The following is a 19,614-nucleotide window of genomic DNA, read 5'->3' as shown; positions in this document are numbered from 1 at the left end:
ATGTCTATCAGTGACTCTCATGAAGTTCAGTAAGCAAACTGAAAAATTTTCACCTATTCTCATATCTGGTGTAAATAATGCTTTTTAAAAGGAATTGTCCAGAGCACAAACACATGAATGTATGAGAAAAAAGAGAGTGAGTGCATTTAATTTAAAGTCTGTAACCTACATTAGAAAACCGTGCTATTACAACAGAAAGCCATATTAATGGAAAAAAATGGGTTAGAGCTTGCAGGTTGGAATCAAAAATGAACAGTTTCTGTGTGCAATCCAGGCTTGTTAGTCTTCAGCTTTGCAGCAGTATTTATCTAGCTTACAAATATTTTTGTGCCAACAATTATTTCTCTGTAAACACAGATGTCCGCTCCTTTTGGCACTGCATTAATTAAAAAGGTGTGATGAGGCAACTAGAATTAAACTACTGGGTGATCTGGTGAACAAAAGCCCATGTCTTGAGCAGCTAAATCTTTTAACAGAACTTTGTCCTGTTGACAGGTTCTCTTCAGGGTTTGTCTTCCCTGGTGACACATTCACAACACAACACAAGTAATACTGTGACAGGAATGTAAAACTGATATAACAACACAGTGGTGGGGTATAGCCCATGATGATTGAGGCACAAATGATGCATCATGCAATGCCACAGTCCTGCTCCTCCGTATCCTGCTGATGTTTTCATCTTTCCTAGGCATGGCTTTGAAGTAACTGCTTTGATGGCTGCTGAAAAGCTGCACTTCTTCTCCGTGTCCACTCGTGCCGTGTCAGTCAGTTTGGTCATGGGACCCTGAAGCTGGCCCCAGTATATAGAACTGGTGTGTCATCTACACTTTACTTGTGCTCTAAATGAGAGATAGGCAAACTTCCTCAGCTTCCACTCTTGCTTCATACCTCCAATGGAAGAAGGAGCTGTACTTCTAAAGTACAGCTATACTGTCTTGGAAAAATAAGGTGTGACTTTGAGTTTGTTCACACTGCTCAGAAGAGATGTGTTGTAGAAGGATGGTGGGTTTAGTTGTACAGAGCTGGTCAAGAGGAGCCCATGCACAGCCTGTCTGTAGAGCTGTTGGTACTGCCTGCTGCACAGGCACAGCTGTACACCCAGGCAGAAGACCAAGATTTCTCTCCTACTCTCAGTTTTCCCCATTTCTGTAATGTCTGCCCACCCAAATGTCCCTCCTCTCCAAACAGCTGCACTGACAGACTCTGCCTGCCCCTCCTCACCTTGGCAAAGGGGAAGAGACAGACAATCTGTCACTGACAGCCTGCGTACGTGACAAAGCCGACGGTACAGCCAGAGTGGAGCTATTGTTTACTTTGCTCTGTGTGCAACGGGAGCAGTGTAGCCAGGTTTCCTATACATACACCTTCCGGTTTCCCTTCCCTACAGCAATTGTCCCGGCTCCAGACAGTATCCCTTATGGCATTATTTAAAAAAAAGAAAATCCTTTTCTGCTGTAGCTCTTTTCCTCCCCTCTCCTCTGCTCTGTCTTTTCCTCTTCCTTCCTCCACACATCCTCTGCAAGGGACAAGGGGAAGCTTTTGTTTCTACTGCTGCTAAGTGCACGTGTGCTGATTGCTCTGTCTGGGTTGCCTGCTGGCCAGATAGGCAGAGAGCTCACACTGCTGCCCTTCTCTACATGGAGTGTTATTCTGAATCCTTCACCTCTAATGAGCTACTAATTCTCACAAAAATAGTAGTTATATAATAATTTTGAGAATCCTTTTCTATCTGTTAAATTTGCTTGAAACTTGGCAGAAGTTATGATGAGGGACATCTGAAGGATGGTCAAACTGTCACAGTTGAATACACATTTATGACCTGGATAAAAACAATTATTATAATAGAGTTGCATCAATTTTTTCATTGATACCTCTCATACCCAGAAGTATATGTGATTTGATATTTACAGAAAATTATTACTGTTCAAAAGTTTCACTGTGGGGGGTACACACATGTTTTTAAGTTGTTATAAATACTTTAGAGAGAGCAGCTTTTAAATTCATATAAAAATAGAGCTTCAATGGCAAATATCCTCTAGCTGCAATACTTAAGGGCACACTTTTGACAAGTTTAGTTTTTGTAGACATAAGAGTCACTAAAAATGTAACATTATGTCAGAAAATAATATGTGCTGACTGAAATAGTTTCTCTCTTGCCCTTCCTGTGACTGGGCAAATCAGGAGAGAACAAGGAAACAGCTGGTCAAACACAGATGAATCAAGAGTGCAAAAGCACACAAATAGAGATTAAAGATTTGCTACAGAACAGCAGGACTGAAATTTCCTTCTTTAAAATAAGACACAGTTAGGAAAGGAAGACGGTCTCCTGCCTGGAACACCTGTAGGACTTACCCTCATCAAAGGCACAGTAAAGTAACAAACTCACCATCTTCACTGGTGTGGGGCTCTGTACTGGCATCCTGGTCCCCCTCCTCCAAGGTACCATGCTCACTGTACGGGCTGTCACTGGAGGCAAGAGAGGAACCACACACATCAAAAATACGCCACCTCCATGAGATTATTTAAAAGTATTCTTCTAATGCTACAAAGTTATGTGCAACTAGTGTGCTACCTGTGTTGTGAATATGTAACTAATGAAGAAGCCTATATGCATTTCCTTGAAACAAAATTCCAACATTTAGAAGCCCTCAGAACACTTGATTCCTTTATAAATAAAAAGTGTGTGTTTGCTGCCAAGGGAGTGTCCTGGTTTTGGCTGGGGTACAGTTAATTTTCTTCCACGTAGCTGGTACAGTGTTGTGTTTTGTATTTAGGATCAGAATGTTGACAACACACTGATGTTTTAGTTGCTCCTGAGCAGTGTTCACACTGAGCACCCCACCACACCTGCAAGTAGACTTGGAGGCACATGAAGCTGGAAGGAGACACAGCGAGGACACCTGACCCCAAACAACCAAATGGATATTCCAGACCATGTGGTGTCATGCTCAGCATATAAACTTGGGACAAAGCTGGTCAGGGGCTGCTGCTCGGGCACTGATGTGATGATGAACAACTGCATTGTGCATCACTTGTTTTGCATATTCTAATATTGTTATTTGCCCTTTCTTTTCTGTCCTATTAAACTGTCTTCATTTCAACACATGAATTTTACATTTTTTTCCCAATTCTCTCCCCCATCCCACTGTGGGGAGAGTGAGTGAGAGCCTGTGTGGTATTTAGCTACCTGCCTCCTGTTAAAGCACAACAAAGAAAAGGAGCAGCCATCATAAGGTGAAATTTTGTAAGGTGGTTCACAGCCAAAGAAACAATTTCCTACCTGCCTGTGTGCTTCTCTACACCTGGAATTCTATCTCTGGCTGAACACAAAGCAGCTTCCTCCACAAAATGTTGTAGGAAACATCATCACAATTGCCTTTGCTTCACTTTTTCATACTTAACACTTTACTGTGTGGACCTAAATGCTCTTCTCATTTATCTTCATACTTCTAACCAGCCTAATGATTTTGTTTAGGAGATAGAAGGATAATATTCCAACTTACCAATAGTCATCTCCAGCCATGCATTTTTCATACACTGGTCCATCAAGTTCTTTCACATCTGGAAAAATAGCCTCATGATGGATGATGATAGTTTTGATTATCTCATTCACATGTGCCTGACAAGACACCTGGTCTTGTATGTCTGGAACAGGCATCAGGGTTGGCCCAAAACAAATGGCCAAGTTGTATGGATCCATCATGTTTTCATCACTGTACTGTGAAAGGCTGTTATAACAGAAAAATCAAGAAAAATTGACTTTTCCACTGTGACTAACCTTATTCTGAAAACTGTAGAAAACTTTTTAAAATCACAACTTAGAGATTTCCTGTTGTCATTGACAATCCTACATAAAGAAATGGAAAAAAACCCCAGGATTTCTTCAACAGGTTACATACACTATAAAGTGAGTTTATACCACATATGTATTTATATATATATATATATATATATATATATATATATATGTGTGTGTGCGTGTGTGTGTGTGTGTGTGTTCCAGGCTACCATGTTGAGTGTACGCTGACTTAATGGGTTAACATCACCTGCTGCTGCTTCTATCTCAGCAGTGCTCCAAGTGAACTGGATGCAAAGTGAGTATACATTTCTCATTGGACCTGGGTGCATCTCTTTCAACAGCTGGCTACACAACTTAGGCACACAGAATTCTCTTCTGCAGGCAACTAAGTTCCTGGATCTTGCAAGGACTCTTGTGACTTTTGGTTTCTGTTTTTACCACACAGACTAAAATTCCTAAGTACCTTGCCTTCTGCTCACAAACTCCCACAACAGTTTCACTATGGAAGTGTCCAAATGAAAAGCCTTCATTGTTATTAATTTGCAAGCTCTTCTTTCTTCCAGAAAATGCAATGTTACTAATTTTCAATTTTGAAGGAGAAGTTGCTATCTATTCCCTTGTTTAAAGCATTGGCATTTTTACTGGAAAAGCTGTCTTTTGAATGGTTCTATGCGAGGCCTGTCAGGTAGAACCTGAAGTGCTGGGATGCCCTATACTATGTTGTCCTGCACTCTGAGGCAGCATAGGAATAGGAATATTCTAATTGGAATATTCCTATAGAAATAGGAATTCTGATGTCTGGTTGTGTTCAAATACAACACCATGTTCCCTCTAGAAAGGGAATTTTAGAGTGTTTTCCACATTTAAACAATACATATGCATGAGGCAAACCTTCTACATGACAACCCTCATAACTAGCTTTTAAAATTAATCATGTTCACCTCTTTCTTATGCCATGATTTACTATCCTGTCCCCTGTGTGTTAATTGGAGACATCTTGTTCTTCTGATTTATTAGGTGGTTCAGACTTTATACATGCAACACTGTAAAAAAAGATTGTAACTATCATCGTGAAATGTGAAGTTCTGCTGATGGCGGTTAATAAGCAGTGCTCCTCAGGGCTCAATAGCAAGGCTGGTACTGTTTAGCATCTCCATGAATGACCTACACAAGGGGATGGAGGGCACACTCAGCCAGCTTACAGGTGATGCCACACTGGGAAGGGAGCAGTAAAAATGCCGAAGGTCAGACACAGGGCTACCATTTAGAAGGACCTTGACAAGATGGAGGAATGGAGAAAAGGGAACTCAAGTTCAACAAGGACGAATGCAAAGTCCTGCCCATGGAGAGTCATTCCACAGCATTTGTGGCTATACTAGGAAGAGAAAAGGCAGCAGGTTAAGAGAGTGAATTATTCCTTTTCCAACTGTGAAGTTGCACATGAGGCTCTGTGGCTAGTTTTGAGAGACTGACAAACTGGTACAAGCCCAGAAAAGAACTACGACGGAGATGGCTGGAGAGCTGAAGCATATGAATTATAATCTAAAGCAGAGAGAACTGGATTTGTTCAGCTTTTAGAAGAGGTTACTGGAGAATTTAGCTGCAATCTCCTACTATATATAAGATTATTAACAAGAGCAAGACAGACATAGATGCAAAGAGATGAGAGGCAATAGACACAGCAAGGGATGGATATTCCAATGAAAGCAGGAAAAAATTTCTTTACTATAAGAGTGACCTAGTACTGGGACTGACTGCTTGGAGAGTTGCTGCTGTTTGAGGTTCTTGACTGGCCAAAGCCTTGAGCAACTTGATCTAACTTTGGAGCTTTGTGTGGGAGGCTATGCCAGGTTATATCTGCTATGAGACCTGATGACATCATGTAGCCAAGCAGGCATAACTGCATATGCAAAAAGCAGAATGGGATTTGCAGGAAGTCAAATAATGGGAATATTTTTCCTGTGGATGCACCAGGAGCAATTTGGAGGCAGTAAGGTATTTAATCTGCTTTCCAAACTGCATTCCTGTGGAGAGCACAGATGTAGCTAACATGATCACATAACAAGTACAACCCTATACAGCTCTGGTGGATCTGCATGTCTCTGCAGAGGAGTAGCCGTGATGTAAGCTTTAAAGACATTCACATGGTATAATTTTTGGGGGATGGGTTCATTTTCAAAGGAATGGTTATTTTCATAAAACTTTAGGTCTCTGTTTCTCTTTTCAAAGTGGTTCAGAAATTGCTAGAAGAAAGGAAACAGGAACAGCTGTGACTACAGGCATGAACAAATAACCTGGCTGCAAAAGACCCTGTTTCTATAGGAACAGACAGGCTGCATGAAATGGGGAAGGTCACAAAGACAGAATGAATCAGCAAAGGGCAAATTTAGGAAAAAAGAGGAAAAAGGTGATATGAAAACAGATAGAACAGGAAACAGACAAACTGACAGTAGAAAGAGAAAAGTTAGAATCAGGGCAAAGTGCACATAAGCAAAATTTTCTGTGAAACCATTGGGGTCAGCAAAACCAGAGAGGGCCATGAAGGACTGGAAGAAGAAACACAGATCAATTGCCCAACCTTTTATTTTATCTTACAGAAAGAAGAAGTTTCTTCTGGGATGATGAAGACATGAACACCACTTTCCCTCTCACACAACCCTCCTTCCAGCCTGCATTTTGCAATGTGAGAAACAAGCTACTCTACATCAAAGCATACACAGGGGATGTGTGCTCTCTATGCTCATACTCCTGTTATCAGAAAACAGAAGCAGCAAGACAAAGTCCCACCCTGGCAGTGCCTAGCATGAAACAGGTAGCTTGTAGTGCCTGTGCTGCTTGAATATACAGGGGTTTCTTCCCACCAGGAGAAATCAGCTTGTGATAAGGAAAAAGAAATGCATTTTTAAATTGCATAAACTAGTTTTAATGTAGCTACAGTTTGTTGTTTTTCTTACCGGCTTATTTTGTTGCCAGCTTTAATGCTGTAGACTGCACTCCCCATTTCAGACAACACTTTAATCTGTCTTGTTCAATTCTGGACAAATGGAATTTTAATTTGAATGGAATCCAGCACTTTCATTCTATTTCCACTGCCAATTAGAACATCATCTTTTGTGTTAAATGGAGCTCAAATGTGAATTCTACATAAAGTATGAGTAAACCCAAAGAACTTCAACTCCCTTTTGCAAAGGAAGGCAGAGAAAGCTGCAGTACCTGGGGTAAGCACTTACTGATTGAGGAAGGCGAAGAGGTATCTCATCACTATAAGGACCGACCTGGGCAAAGTCAGGAGGAGTTTGCGGATGTGAAGAGCCCTCTCACAGAGATTGTCTATTCCTGCAAACAGAAGAAAGTATTTTATGTTCCTTTGTATATGATTGTCAGAAAGAGCATTCAGTCAATTTACTCAATTTACTTTGACTTTTTATCATCACATGCCTTTAATTCTGGCCTATTAGAAAAATGAGATCTAGAAGTCCTTCTCCCTCTCATTAAAATCACACAGCTTAAAAGTAACAATTTTTAAAGAAGATACACATATGTTTAAGTCAAATGCTTACACTTGCTGAGCTTGACAGCTCACAAAACCACAAAATCAGTACATAAATAACCTGAAGGAACCAAGGAAAGATGCTGGCCATTCCTTTCAAATACAGATGCATTTTCTTTATTTGAATTTTCCCATCAGATACATAATTCAGTCACCAAGCTTCTCTAGCAAGTTTTCTTAATCAAATGTCCAGCTATATCTGGGCTCTTAGTGGCAAAATAGGAGAAAGGCCTTATTTTTTTTTTTTTGGTATGGAGCCAAGAAACACAAAGAGTGCATTTTTTTCAAATGATTTTATAGCAGTCCATGGAAATTCTTCTGAAGTGGGAAAAATCATCTGATAAAAGCATCAGTTCCTAATGTCTTGTAACAAGGATGCACTATCTTCTATGCTGGTCAGAAAGACTATGTGGCTGCAAGTTGGGCAATGATGGGATAAAAGCTTGAACTGTTTTTTCAGAAAAAGCAGTATCTCAGTTTTTAACTCAGTGTGTTTTCTGAGTCCACAGTAAATGATGCTGTGAGAACAACCTCAGATTTCAGCAGTGAGTTTTATGTGAGCCAAGAAAGCATGCTGCAATTAACAACACCTAGGGGAAATCTTAGCAGACTAAGATGAGAAATCCTGTGCAGTGGCACTAAAGTGGACATTCAGAAATTTGGAAATCAGAAAGAGGAGCTGATTCCAATAGCTGAAAAGCAGATTGTACCACAAAATACAATATTTAGGAGTACACAATTAAAATAATTACTTACGTAAAAATGTGGTAAGTGTAAACAGAATTACTGGTGTGTATTAGTTATGTGCTCTTTGGTATGGCTATTTCAGTATTTATTTGTAGATGCAATATGTGTGTTGACTTACATTTCTTAGAAGAAAACTGGTATCTAGTAATTGCTATTTTGGCATTAAAAACTAAGCATTTAGAAGAGCATGTTGGCAGCAGGACTTCTGTTTGCCACCTAGAAGTGTTATAGTTCACTAGGAAATGCCAGTGCAGCAAAAGGGTGTGAGATCTGCTCCCACATCAGCACTCACAGGAGATTCCACTGGCTCAGCACCACTGGTGTGCTGGAACAAAAGATTCTGGGATCAAACTGACCTCCATCAGAGCTTCTGTAGAAGCACAACAGCCTACCACTGCTTGTGTGAAGGAAGTCCACTTGGCTTATGGCATCTACTGCAGAGGCAGAATAGCAAAACTCTGGCAGGAAGTAAAAATGTATTCCCCAGCAGAGACCCTGAAGACTGGACAGTGTTCCTGCTGTGCTGCTGCAGAGCTGGTAGGAAAAAGGACTGCTGACAAGCTGTATAATTTACAACCTAATGAGTCACTCTGAACCCAAACACTAGCTGGAAATCAGTTCAAGCCATCTCAAGTGAAGCATGGGACCTGAAATTTATTTTTATGTTTCTTGTAAACATACACTGCATGAGTCAAGAAATATTTCTGATTACTGGTTAAGAACTGGTGTCCACGGCAGGGACATGCCCAGTCTGGGAGCTGCTGGCATAGTGAAGATCCACAGAGCAACTACAGTTCTCCTTTCCCATTCCCATCTTTCAACACTCCTGCTTCAGCAGCACTGTGTGCTGCATGTGGGAAGCTGGAGGGGAGTTTTGATGCAACACCAGGACTTGCCTTCTGCATTACAGCCTTTCCTGGCTAATGCCTTGTGCTAGAGTCCTGCCTCCTCCAGACAATTCTGGAGACTGGCCCTGGGCCAGGTTCAGTCACTGCTGAATTAAAATCAGACCTGAGAAACGCACTGAGCTGGGACCCAAGGTGGGTTCAGCAGCTCCTTCCAGCAGTGTGTTGCCTGTATGGCAGCAATAGTTCTGTCTAAACTACTGAGCTAAACCAGGATGGGGCACACTGGCAGGCAACTACCACTCAGCAGTTACCACGCTCTCCAGTGTGCTTGTGGTCCCTGCTGACTACAATTTTTCCAAGCAATTCCTAGACAAGCCTGACAGATGCATGAGTCAGGAACCAGCTGCAGCAGGCAGCACAGAGATGGTGGAGTAGGTACAGAGATCCTGGCTGTGTAGTGTGTTGAACTATCCCAGCTGTCCTACCAGGAGCATGATCAGTATTAAGTACTGGAAGTGACCTGCACTCCATATCAAAGCAGTTACAAGCCATACATGCTTGAATGAGATGTGTGTGTTTCCAGTACTTTCCCAGTAACACTGGACCCAGTTTCCATCAAAGTCCCTTTACTGAAAATACAAACTACTGTCAAGTAGTAAATTTATGTGCTTTCCACATTATTTCAAGAGGCTTTTATTTCCCAGCACTGATTTGGTTTAAAGGAGCTAGGTAATGATGCAATGTATTTGCATCCTGCTTTTAAATGTGGAGCTGAATTTCCTCATTGCTTGAGTGTATGCAGCACATGAGTGCTTGGGTACTTAGGAAAGATGGAATGAATACAGAACAATCTTTTTACATGCAGGTGGAAAGAATTTGCAGCTCTGTTGCTTCCCATGCAGAGGAAAGCTAAAACATTGCTTTGTCTCCAATGGCTTTACTAAAGAGAGCCTCAGGACAGAAGGGTCATCCAACCTACAGTCTGGTTGCTGCAAGGAAATACTGGCAAGCTCAATGCTGGAGAGAGCTGGACACGCCTCCCCTCTCACAGTACTTCTGCTGGAGACACTCTTTTCATTACTCTGATTTTTTTTACCTGAGTGCCTGATGAGGTATTACCCAGTTCTCAGCTAAGGAAACAGAAGTGCCTGCTATTACATGATTTGTCCTAGTAAGGCAATTTAACTGCTGAGCTGAAATAGAAATCAGGGGATTTGAAAACTGGTTCATTACTCTAATGATATGATGAGACTCATATTCCCAAAGACAAGCAAGAGGACAAGCCTCTGGCAAGGCCAAACACATGGAGAATTAATGTATTTTTTCTGACTGTGGAAAGAGACAGGGAAGAGAGATCTCTATGAAGGACACAGGAATATCAACTACAAATCAAGACTAATGTCAAATAAATATCACATAGTGAAATGGTTACTATTTTCTAGTTCCCAATTCTCAGAGCAAAGCAAAACTTTTGGATCTGTGGTCTGACACATCTGCCTTCCAGACCCATCTCTGCCATGGGGGTCAAACCCACAAGCATGAGAGTTTCTTGTCAGCAAAATGAGAAGCTGTTTGTTGTGGGAACACTGTGCTTCTGTCAAAGCAGAGCACAGGAGATACTTGTAGGGTGAAACAAGAGGAGGGGAAGTGACGCTGTTGCGTCAGGGACGGAATGAGAGACTCCAGTCATCAGAAGGCAAAATAGAATTGCTTATTAGAAAAAGGTGTGACTTTTATAGTCTGACTGGCTAAACTGAGACCGGATTAGTCTCAAAGTGAAAAACCTCTCACACTATTGGTGAACTATGAATAGCACACTCTGGAGAACCGTATCTATAAACAACTGTTACAGAAAGAGAGATAATAATTGCTTGAATTCTTCTAAGTTTCCCACAGCTTCTCACAGCTTCCCATGAAAATCCTGGGAGAACTATGTCTCTCTCTGTTCAGAGAATATGTGGTTACCACAGGGAAGGAGCTAGCTTCTGGAGTTTCATGACTGTAGTGCTTTGTGGAAGAGCCAGGCACCTGAGCCCAGAACTATTAATGTATTTTCAACAGACAAGAGTGAACAAAGTATCCTAATAATATAAGGAATTTGATTTTTCTGTCTATTCTTAACATTATCTAGGCATCTAAGTTTCTGAGGTGTTTTGGATCTAAGAAGCCTCCACCAGTTACTACAAAAAATGAAAAACAGAGAGCACAGAGGTCATTTAAGTCTACAGTAGTCTTAGCCTCTGACTTCACTTTAATCCCCTCTGAGAAATGTCTGTTCAACTTTCATAAAATCCTCCAAAAAGGCAGATCACAAGCTCCACAAGAAAATCTGTTGAGGTGCAATCCTGCATTGCTCTTGGATAAGACTTTATTTCCTGATCTCACAGGGACTTGCTCTTCAAACGTTTCATGTCTGAATGAATGAATCCAGATGAAATTAATGTCATTGCATATATTTATCAGCTAGCTCCCTCTCTGTCAGCCACACACTAAGGACTGGTTCTCAATCACATGAGATAGACATAAATCCTAGGCACTCAAGCCTTGAAAAGTGTGATCTTCAGTCTCCAAGAACACTGGAACCTCTTCTGGAGAGGCACTGTCACCTTCACTTACTGTAGAGACACACAGAAACAATGAATCTCTACTTTTCTCTTCCAGGAGAAATAACAGTTTTAACCACCTAGTAGTCACTCATGATGAGGTTTTTGAAAGGTAACTAAAGTGAAACAGATCAGAAGTGAGCAATCTACCACAGAAGAGTAAAGGAAACCTGAGAGGGGAGAAAACACTGTGACTAACGGAAGCCCCCAAACAAAAAGAAATAAAAACTAAATTAGAAATGAAAATAGGGGTATATTAATCCCAAATAACATTAAGAAAAGGTAAATTAAAGTTTAATTAAACAATAACCCTGAGGTGGTGGAGCATGTAAAAGGCAATATAAGCAAATATATTGATACAGCGATGCAGAATACAAGTCTTTTGCAGGAGAGCAATTACTGGTGGTTTCAAAGTATTTTGGGCCACCTGGACAGCTGCATACTCTGTTTTTTTAATCAAAAGAAGCAAAGGAATCACTGTACTTGGTAGTACACATGGCCTCTCCTGCACTGGAGGCGATCCATGGTTACCCAACCGAGAAGGTTCAGCCTGAGAGCAGGCAGAGCTCAGAAACATCTGGAAACATCTGAAACATCAGTTCTGGACTGTGAATGTTTGACCAGCCACTCTTAACAGCCAGCCTCCATGGGCCAAGCTCAGTATGAACAACAGAACTGCAAATATTTGGCAAAGGGAAGATACTGTTGATCAAAACATACGGAAGGAGAAACCTGGTGTCAGCAACTAATGAACTGTGTTACAACTAACATCCACGGCTGTGCAAGGTAAGCATATTTCACAAGCAACAGTAGCACAAAGGAGGAAGCAAACAATGGTAATGTAAGATGTCTCTCTACTTTAGGACCACGGCTTTGAAGGATAAAATCCAATGTAGTATCTCTTTGTGGGGGTTACTTGCTATTTCCACTTGGTGTGGTGCCTACTAGTAACAGAGTGAATGCCTAATGCATATTTTACACACCCTGTGAATGCCAAATGGGACTGAGTTACACTTGCAGATGTAATTTTTATGGTCAATTTGCAGCTGACAAGTTATCTACATGAATATGTATTAGTGCTGAAGTTAACAATTTGTGCCCCTTTTCATTCTGGTCGATGAGTCCAATCCAGCTCAAAGTTTATCTACATGAATATGTATTAGTGCTGAAGTTAACAATTTGTGCCTCTTCATTCTGGTTGATGAGTCCAATCCAGCTCAAAGATAGGTATACATTAACTCAGCAATGCCACTTACAGATTTTTCAGATCTATTTAAGAAGGCATTACAGGAGGACAAACCAAACACACTCCACTGTCACTTAGGGAAGAAAACACTTCCTATATTGTTGAAACTTTTTAATGAAGAGTTGATGATTCAGAGTAGGTTTTTACTCTTTAAGTAATGGGCAATAGTCTGGAAAAGAAGTAAAATAATTTTCTTTCATAACATTTATGTCATCAGGTAACAGGCACTGCTGGTGGCAAGGGACTAAAATAATAAAAATCAGAAGAAAAAAAGACGTAAGTTTTCATTCATCTTGCCCTTTTTGTCTATGAAATTTAAGGCAAGGGAGGTGAAACCATGAAGAACTGCAATGCTCTGTGCAGATGTTAAGCAGTCTGAATAGCTGAGGTGTGTCTGCTGCTGCATGGCACAACTATCTAGGTAAATATGGACTTAAGTAAGCCATGTGTGTAAGAGCTCACAGCAGGACAGAAACTGCAGTCCCCCAGCAGTGAAGTGAATTACAGCCAGTCCTACTGAGCTCAGCTTCTCAGCTCCTGGAGGTAGCTCCTCCAGGAGCTACCTGGAGGCACCTTCTGCCTCCAGGTAGCTCCTGTTACAAATACTTGTCTTTGGTCCAACCTGTTCCTGCAAAGGGGCAGAAAGAAGTGCACTGGGACTCTCCTCCTTCCCACCCCAACCTTGGATTGTCTTTTGGATAACAGAATGCTGCTGGGACCAAGAGTAGCCACTCCTTAAAATGAGAAGAAACCATTATGGCCCATAATCAGATGGATTCTTTATGTTCTGCTCTACCTTTCATGCTTGCTCTGGCCCAGTGCATACAACTTGGCCCAAATTTTATCTAAATTAGATCATAAGCCCAAACAGAATAATATTGTTCTCATGAGTGCAATTAATACAAATTGCCATAAAAATCACAGTAATTTCACATTGTTTCCACTGTATTTACAAAATGGAAAGCATTAACTCACAATGCTCTGTTTCATTTGGAAATGTATGCATAAATGTAAAGGAATTTCTCGGTTGCTGTACTGAGGAAAGGTTCATTTTGCAGCTGTAGCCTCAATTATGCCTGACATCCATAACTAAGTACTTCAGTTTCAAAGGTTTTTTCACTGGCAACATTACATTTCCATATAAAATGCGTGACATTCTGCCCTTTTACGGTTTTATGTGAACATTAACTTCACAAATTTCTTTTCTCTCTCTACCCTTCTGTAACAATTTCTGCCAACAATTAAGAAACCACACTGACATTTGTCTTGAAAAACTATTTGAAAAGAATGTTTATTCCTTTCCTGACTGTTTTTCAGATCATGAATGCAACATGAATTAAGAGTATCTAAAAATGCATAATTAAAACATGTGAAAGTTTTGTGGATTTTATGTATCAACTGTGATCTAAAGAAGTTACATTAACCTAAGTTCCCACAGAAAAAGGGAGTCTGGCCCTGTTCCCATTAGCAGGAGGACCGGACATACATAATATGTAAGGCCACATAAGCACAGAAAAAAACCCAATACAACTATGACTGATTCAAAGTTTGAAATGAAGGAGAAATCTTGCCTACACAGTTTTCCTTTCTGCAAGATATCCAGTGTTAAGGTTAAAACATAGCAATGGAAATGGTGTTTTAGACCCACAGTTTATGACAGTATGTACCATGCAGGTGCTACACAGTGTATTTCGAAATGCTGGGGGTTTTTTGTTTGGTTGGTTTTTTGTTTGTTTTTGTTTTTGTTTTTTTCCCAACAAATCATTCTGATTCCTTGGAATTGGTGCACCATTCAACAAAGCACATAGAGTAGTACACAGCTGTAAGAATAGTCCACCTCAGGCTTCTCAGATAACCAGAGGATGCAGCCACACAGCCCCTTGTCCTCAGCATACGGCTCTGGGCTGGCTCTGGGTGCAAGGCACAAGAGCTCTTCTTGTCCTCATACTTCATTCAAACTCCCCCCACTGCTACAACACAAAGCTAACTCACCCCAGTGTGCTCACAGAGAAAGCCCCCTTTGTCCCACCTTGGTCCACACTCCCTGTGCTGAAGGCATTGATAGGCCATTTCAGCATGCCCCTAATGATACTCTCATGAAAACCAAACCAACAAAATCATCCCCCATGCTTCTCCAAAACCTGTAAGAAAACAGATCTCAGACTCTTAACAACATATTATCATCCTCTGCTTCCTTGTACAACAGCAATAGCAGAAGTCAAAGCTAGCAGAACTACTCAGTCATTACACCTTGTTTTGACAAACTGTCATAGAGATGACAATCCAGACTTATGACATCCTCAGAGAACACTCAGTCTAAACCAGGATCAGATGGCAACACCTCTTTCTCAATAAACATTTTTAAATGTTGTTGTGAAAAGCAGTGATTTTGTTCCAGGCTATTGTTGTCACTGATTTCAGTTCTGCTGGAAGATACTAGTATTGAAATAACTCTTTCGCAAGAAAATAATTCATTGCCTACTAGGAGCATGCAATAATTCTCTATGGAAAACAAGATCTAGCACTAGGGATCTAGTATTCACAGCCATTTTTCTTCAAGTTCTTAACAACAAAAGAAATACTTTTTTCAGGGTAACTGAACTGGAACTCGCTCAGACAGTGATGCTCTGGAAGGTTGGTGAATCTCTCCTGCCTGTGCAGGTGCCACACAGATCTATCTGCTCAGTCCATTGAACTTCCACCCCTCTTTCCAAATACCCCATTCCCTCTTCAGCACCTTCAGCGGTGAATGAGAACTCTGAAATCATCCAGGTTCCTCTTCTTGGAACACATTTATAAGGCTGTTCTGGGCAAGTATCTTTGCATTTCCTGAGTATTCACTCGTATAATCTCTGTAAATTGAACACTCATTCAAGGTATTTTAAAATTTAAGTTACAATTGTATTTAAATCTCTTCAACACAGCAGACTGCACTAACATCTTCATATGCAAGAACCAGCATTTATATTTCTCTTAATGCTTAGTCAAAATAATGAAGACATAAAAACCATCAAATGGCCAGAATCTGACAGGAGAAACTTTGAGAAAAAAATCTAGTACAAATGTTTAATGATGAAAGTGATTATTCATTTGAACAGTTTATCCAAGAATGTGGTAGATTTTCTATCAACCAAAGCCACTAAATCAACAAATTTTTCCAGCAGATACGCTTTAATTCATCCTGAAGTTACGGAAACTAGCACAGGATTATTAGGCAAAGTTCTATCATCCCTGTCATGCAGAAAATCACTCAGTCAAAATGATCCTTTTATACATTTCCATTTCTATGACTTGCAGAGATTTTCTGGGCTGTGCCACCACAGTCAGTTAAAGCTGAACTGAAGCAGAACCAGGATTATGCTTCCTAAAAAGACACTGTCCCCCTCAGCATCAGGGATCAGACTGCTGAACTCTGGTTTTCAGGTCTTTAGGACTCCTCAGTGCCACCAAGTCTGTAAGCAGCAACAGCTGCAGAAAACCCTACAAAAACAATGAAACACAAAATACTGCACACAGATGTGATCACAGTGATGCACGTATCTGTAACCTCCAGGAGGAGTTACCACAATCCTCCCTGTGTGGGAAGCAAACCACACACACTGTGTCCCCCAAGTAGGGGGCTAAAATCCTGACTGCCAGCCTGGAACACTATGCACCCATCAACTGGTGGCCCTGCTTGCTGAGCTGAGATCTCTGCCAAAATAACAGTTTGGAGAGCCTGACCTAATTAATATCCCAAAGGACTGGCTCTCATTACCTGTGGAACTGCCTCTTTCTCCATTTCATTGAGGGAGGCAAGTTATAAAGGAAATTCTTCCTCAAAGCTGACAACTTTCCAAATTACTACAACCTCTCATGTCTGGTCATGAGCACCAGCAGGTCACAGATCATGCAATGCTCCTCCAAGGCACCCCACTACAATTCGTGTGTGGGAAGGCAGACCAGGCTCTCCTGCAGACAACACTCAGCTGTTCCCCTCCATCCCTGCACCCAAGAGTTTTCTGGGTTAGATTGGTGGCTTTCAGCAGAAGACAATAAAGATCAAGACTCACACAATGTTGAGCAGTTAGTTACTTATTCACCAGTGCTGACCCCAAGCTGTGGGGCATGAAAACCTTGGAAAGTAACACAATCTGTTTGCATGTTCACAACTTCATTCACTTCTGTCTGCCCCAGTGCACAGAGGAAAATAATAATGTGTTTAAATTTAACTATCCCTTGTATACCAAAAGATATTCTTCCTGCCCTGTTAAACAAAGAATTGTACTGTACATTAATCCCAATGGAAAAAGGGAACAACTGCAGCTGTGAGTATGACTAACATCTGAGCCAGAGTGCTACACACAGCAAACAAATCATCTCAAGAAAATCTGTGAAGTTAGCTGTTTTTTCAGGCTACTACTGTGTATCTGAAAGTAAAATTCTATTGAGAAAAACCAGAAATTTATACTTACTGATACAAGAAATAAGATCATTAAATCTTTCCTTAGGAAAGACAGGATTTTCCAGCCCTCGGAAATAGAGCTTCAGTACTCCAGCAACTGAGTTAATGTCATGGTTACTTTGGTCATCTGCCAAAGGATTTTCACCTTAAAAAGTAAATAAAGTGAATGAAACACACATGCAGGAGTATTCTTGCATGGAACATTTTTATGAGTGAGTGACATTTTGGGCGGTTTTTGTTTTTAGTATGTGGGAGGTGGCAATGCAAGCATTCAAGTAAGATAATAAACACTAATTTAGAAATCCCAGGCTATGATTAAACTAAAAAAAGGCAGCCTAAATAAAGCTTCCTTAAAATTACATAACCTATTGATCTCTTAGGTCCTGAACTTCCAGCTAGGTATTTATGGACATGTTGTGATTTACACTTAGTAAAATAAAAAAGTCAAACACTCTTAACTGAATAGAGTTTTGCAGGCTTTTCTTTGGAGCCCTACATAAAACAAATGGAGTTAGACCACTCATTGAATTGAAAATGTGTCTTCATTCTAAAAAGCTAAAATATCAGGAGTATGTGCAACCACTTTGTTGAAAATCTAACTGAAACCTCAGCCATGACTGCACTGTTTTATTTATGTGATTTTAAATTATATAAATAATCTTTATTTTGAAACACTTTAAAATGTATTGATCTTCAAAGATAACACTACCTAGGAGGAGGAGCTAAGAATAAGCAGATTTAAAAGCTGCAGAATGGAGGGATGTGGTTTCACTTAGCAAGTGAAAACAGCTGCTTTATGTATCTTGTCAAAGAAAAGATCAGGTTTAACAAGATATATATAACTAATACTGGGGAGCAAAATACTGTGCATATTTTTTATGCTTTTAGTCACAAGACTTATTGCTTCAAGGGTTTTGTCATTTGCAGATGATCTGCAGAAATTTTAATTTTCCCTAGAAATTAAAACAACCCAGCTTTTAACACTCAAGAAAAAAAGAACGTAAGATTTAAAAAAGATTGTAACAAGTATTGCTTTAACACAGCTGGAGGATGGCTGGATCCTGGTTTCCCTAGCAGAGTAATCCCAGGCTGGGTGTTGCAAGCCATTGATTTTGAAAAACCTGGCTGTACTTCCTGGCATTTTTTGTGTAATTCCTCCTCTGGGGGCTGAAGTTTCCTTTGGGAATGAAAAATGGAATGACCCCTTTTTTTTACTCCCTATTTTCCTGGATCATGATGCAACTTTGGCAGAGGGGCCAGAAAGCTGAGCACTTGTATTCCAGGAGATCAAGCAACAGGACTTTCAAATTTCATTAAATAGTCTCTTGAAACAAATTAAACTCAATACCTTTCTTTTCTGAGGATCTTTAAAATAAAATACACAGAAATATCATTTGCAGTTTACCATTAACAAAAAACTAAACATTCACAGTTGACTGAAGAGTCATATGCCTTGTCTAAAGAAAATGAGAAAAACCCTCAAGCTCCTAGGACATAATGGGGGAAAACATGCACATGTCACCATTATACTTCATGTTTAAGCATGTGATGGTGGAAAGTTTTAGGTGAACTACACAGAGAAAATTATTAGAATTTAAAAGATTTTTAAATGTCAGATACTAAAGTGCTCAAATAAATGAAAAACCAATTACCTCTCTCAAATGAATTTTTAATATCATTGACTTCCACCTGGGAACCAGACACTCTAAAAATCCCCTGATGCTGAAGACCTGCAGAAAAGATGGAAGACAGCGCTGAAAAAGTAATTTATTTTTTAAGATACTTAAAATCTGTATTTTAAAAACAAAGCTGTGGTGCTAAATGAGTAATGTAACAGATACACAAAAAAAGTCAGGACAATAATGAAATGACATCATTTTTTTCAGAGCTTACCATATAAATTTATAAATCTGATACAGCTTTCCACAATAAGAGGAATGACTTGCCCTGAATCCTGAAAAAACAAGAGCAGAATGAGTGAGCTGCAGATCAGAAAGAGGAAACCTCCCTGCTATGGCCTCAACATGAAAATGCACTTTCTTGCTCAATCTAGATGGACATACAGTGCTGGCAAAAAAACACCTAAGATAAAAATACCACTTTTAACAGAGCTCTCTTCCTATTTAGGGAGGGAGGAAAAGGAACAGGTAAAGAAAAGGATTATGGTTCTTAAAATAATTTCTTCAGGAAATTCAGTTCTCTACCTCTGTCATTGTATCTGGCTAACACTGTATGTGACATCTAAGCTCATGCATGCATTTTAGACTTTTGAAGCAAAATGAGTTAAAGCAGTAAATCTGCCTTTTAAAAAGATTATTATTAAGAATAATAATTAATGATGGAGATGATTCCTCTGTATCCATTTAACTGACCTTTA

General features: G+C 40.1%; 1 protein-coding gene across 1 annotated transcript in view; it reads right to left on the bottom strand.

The window, feature by feature from the left end:
- The window catches only part of SRGAP1 (SLIT-ROBO Rho GTPase activating protein 1), a 138,875-nt gene that overhangs the window by 11,550 nt on the left and 107,711 nt on the right, over positions 1–19,614 (bottom strand). The window contains exons 13-18 of the mRNA XM_041465689.1: positions 19,131–19,191; positions 18,890–18,967; positions 17,248–17,382; positions 7,030–7,135; positions 3,504–3,728; positions 2,387–2,466 (exon numbers count right to left, since the gene is read on the bottom strand). Of these exons, the coding sequence (XP_041321623.1) occupies positions 2,387–2,466; positions 3,504–3,728; positions 7,030–7,135; positions 17,248–17,382; positions 18,890–18,967; positions 19,131–19,191 (685 nt within the window). The remainder of the gene's footprint in view (positions 1–2,386; positions 2,467–3,503; positions 3,729–7,029; positions 7,136–17,247; positions 17,383–18,889; positions 18,968–19,130; positions 19,192–19,614) is intronic.

This window comes from Pyrgilauda ruficollis, unplaced genomic scaffold (assembly GCF_017590135.1).
Source record: "Pyrgilauda ruficollis isolate IOZ18807 unplaced genomic scaffold, ASM1759013v1 scaffold19, whole genome shotgun sequence".
NCBI classification, from domain to species: Eukaryota; Metazoa; Chordata; class Aves; order Passeriformes; family Passeridae; genus Pyrgilauda; species Pyrgilauda ruficollis.
Note: the sequence above shows the minus strand (reverse complement) of the source record. Positions and strands in the feature narration are given on the sequence as shown.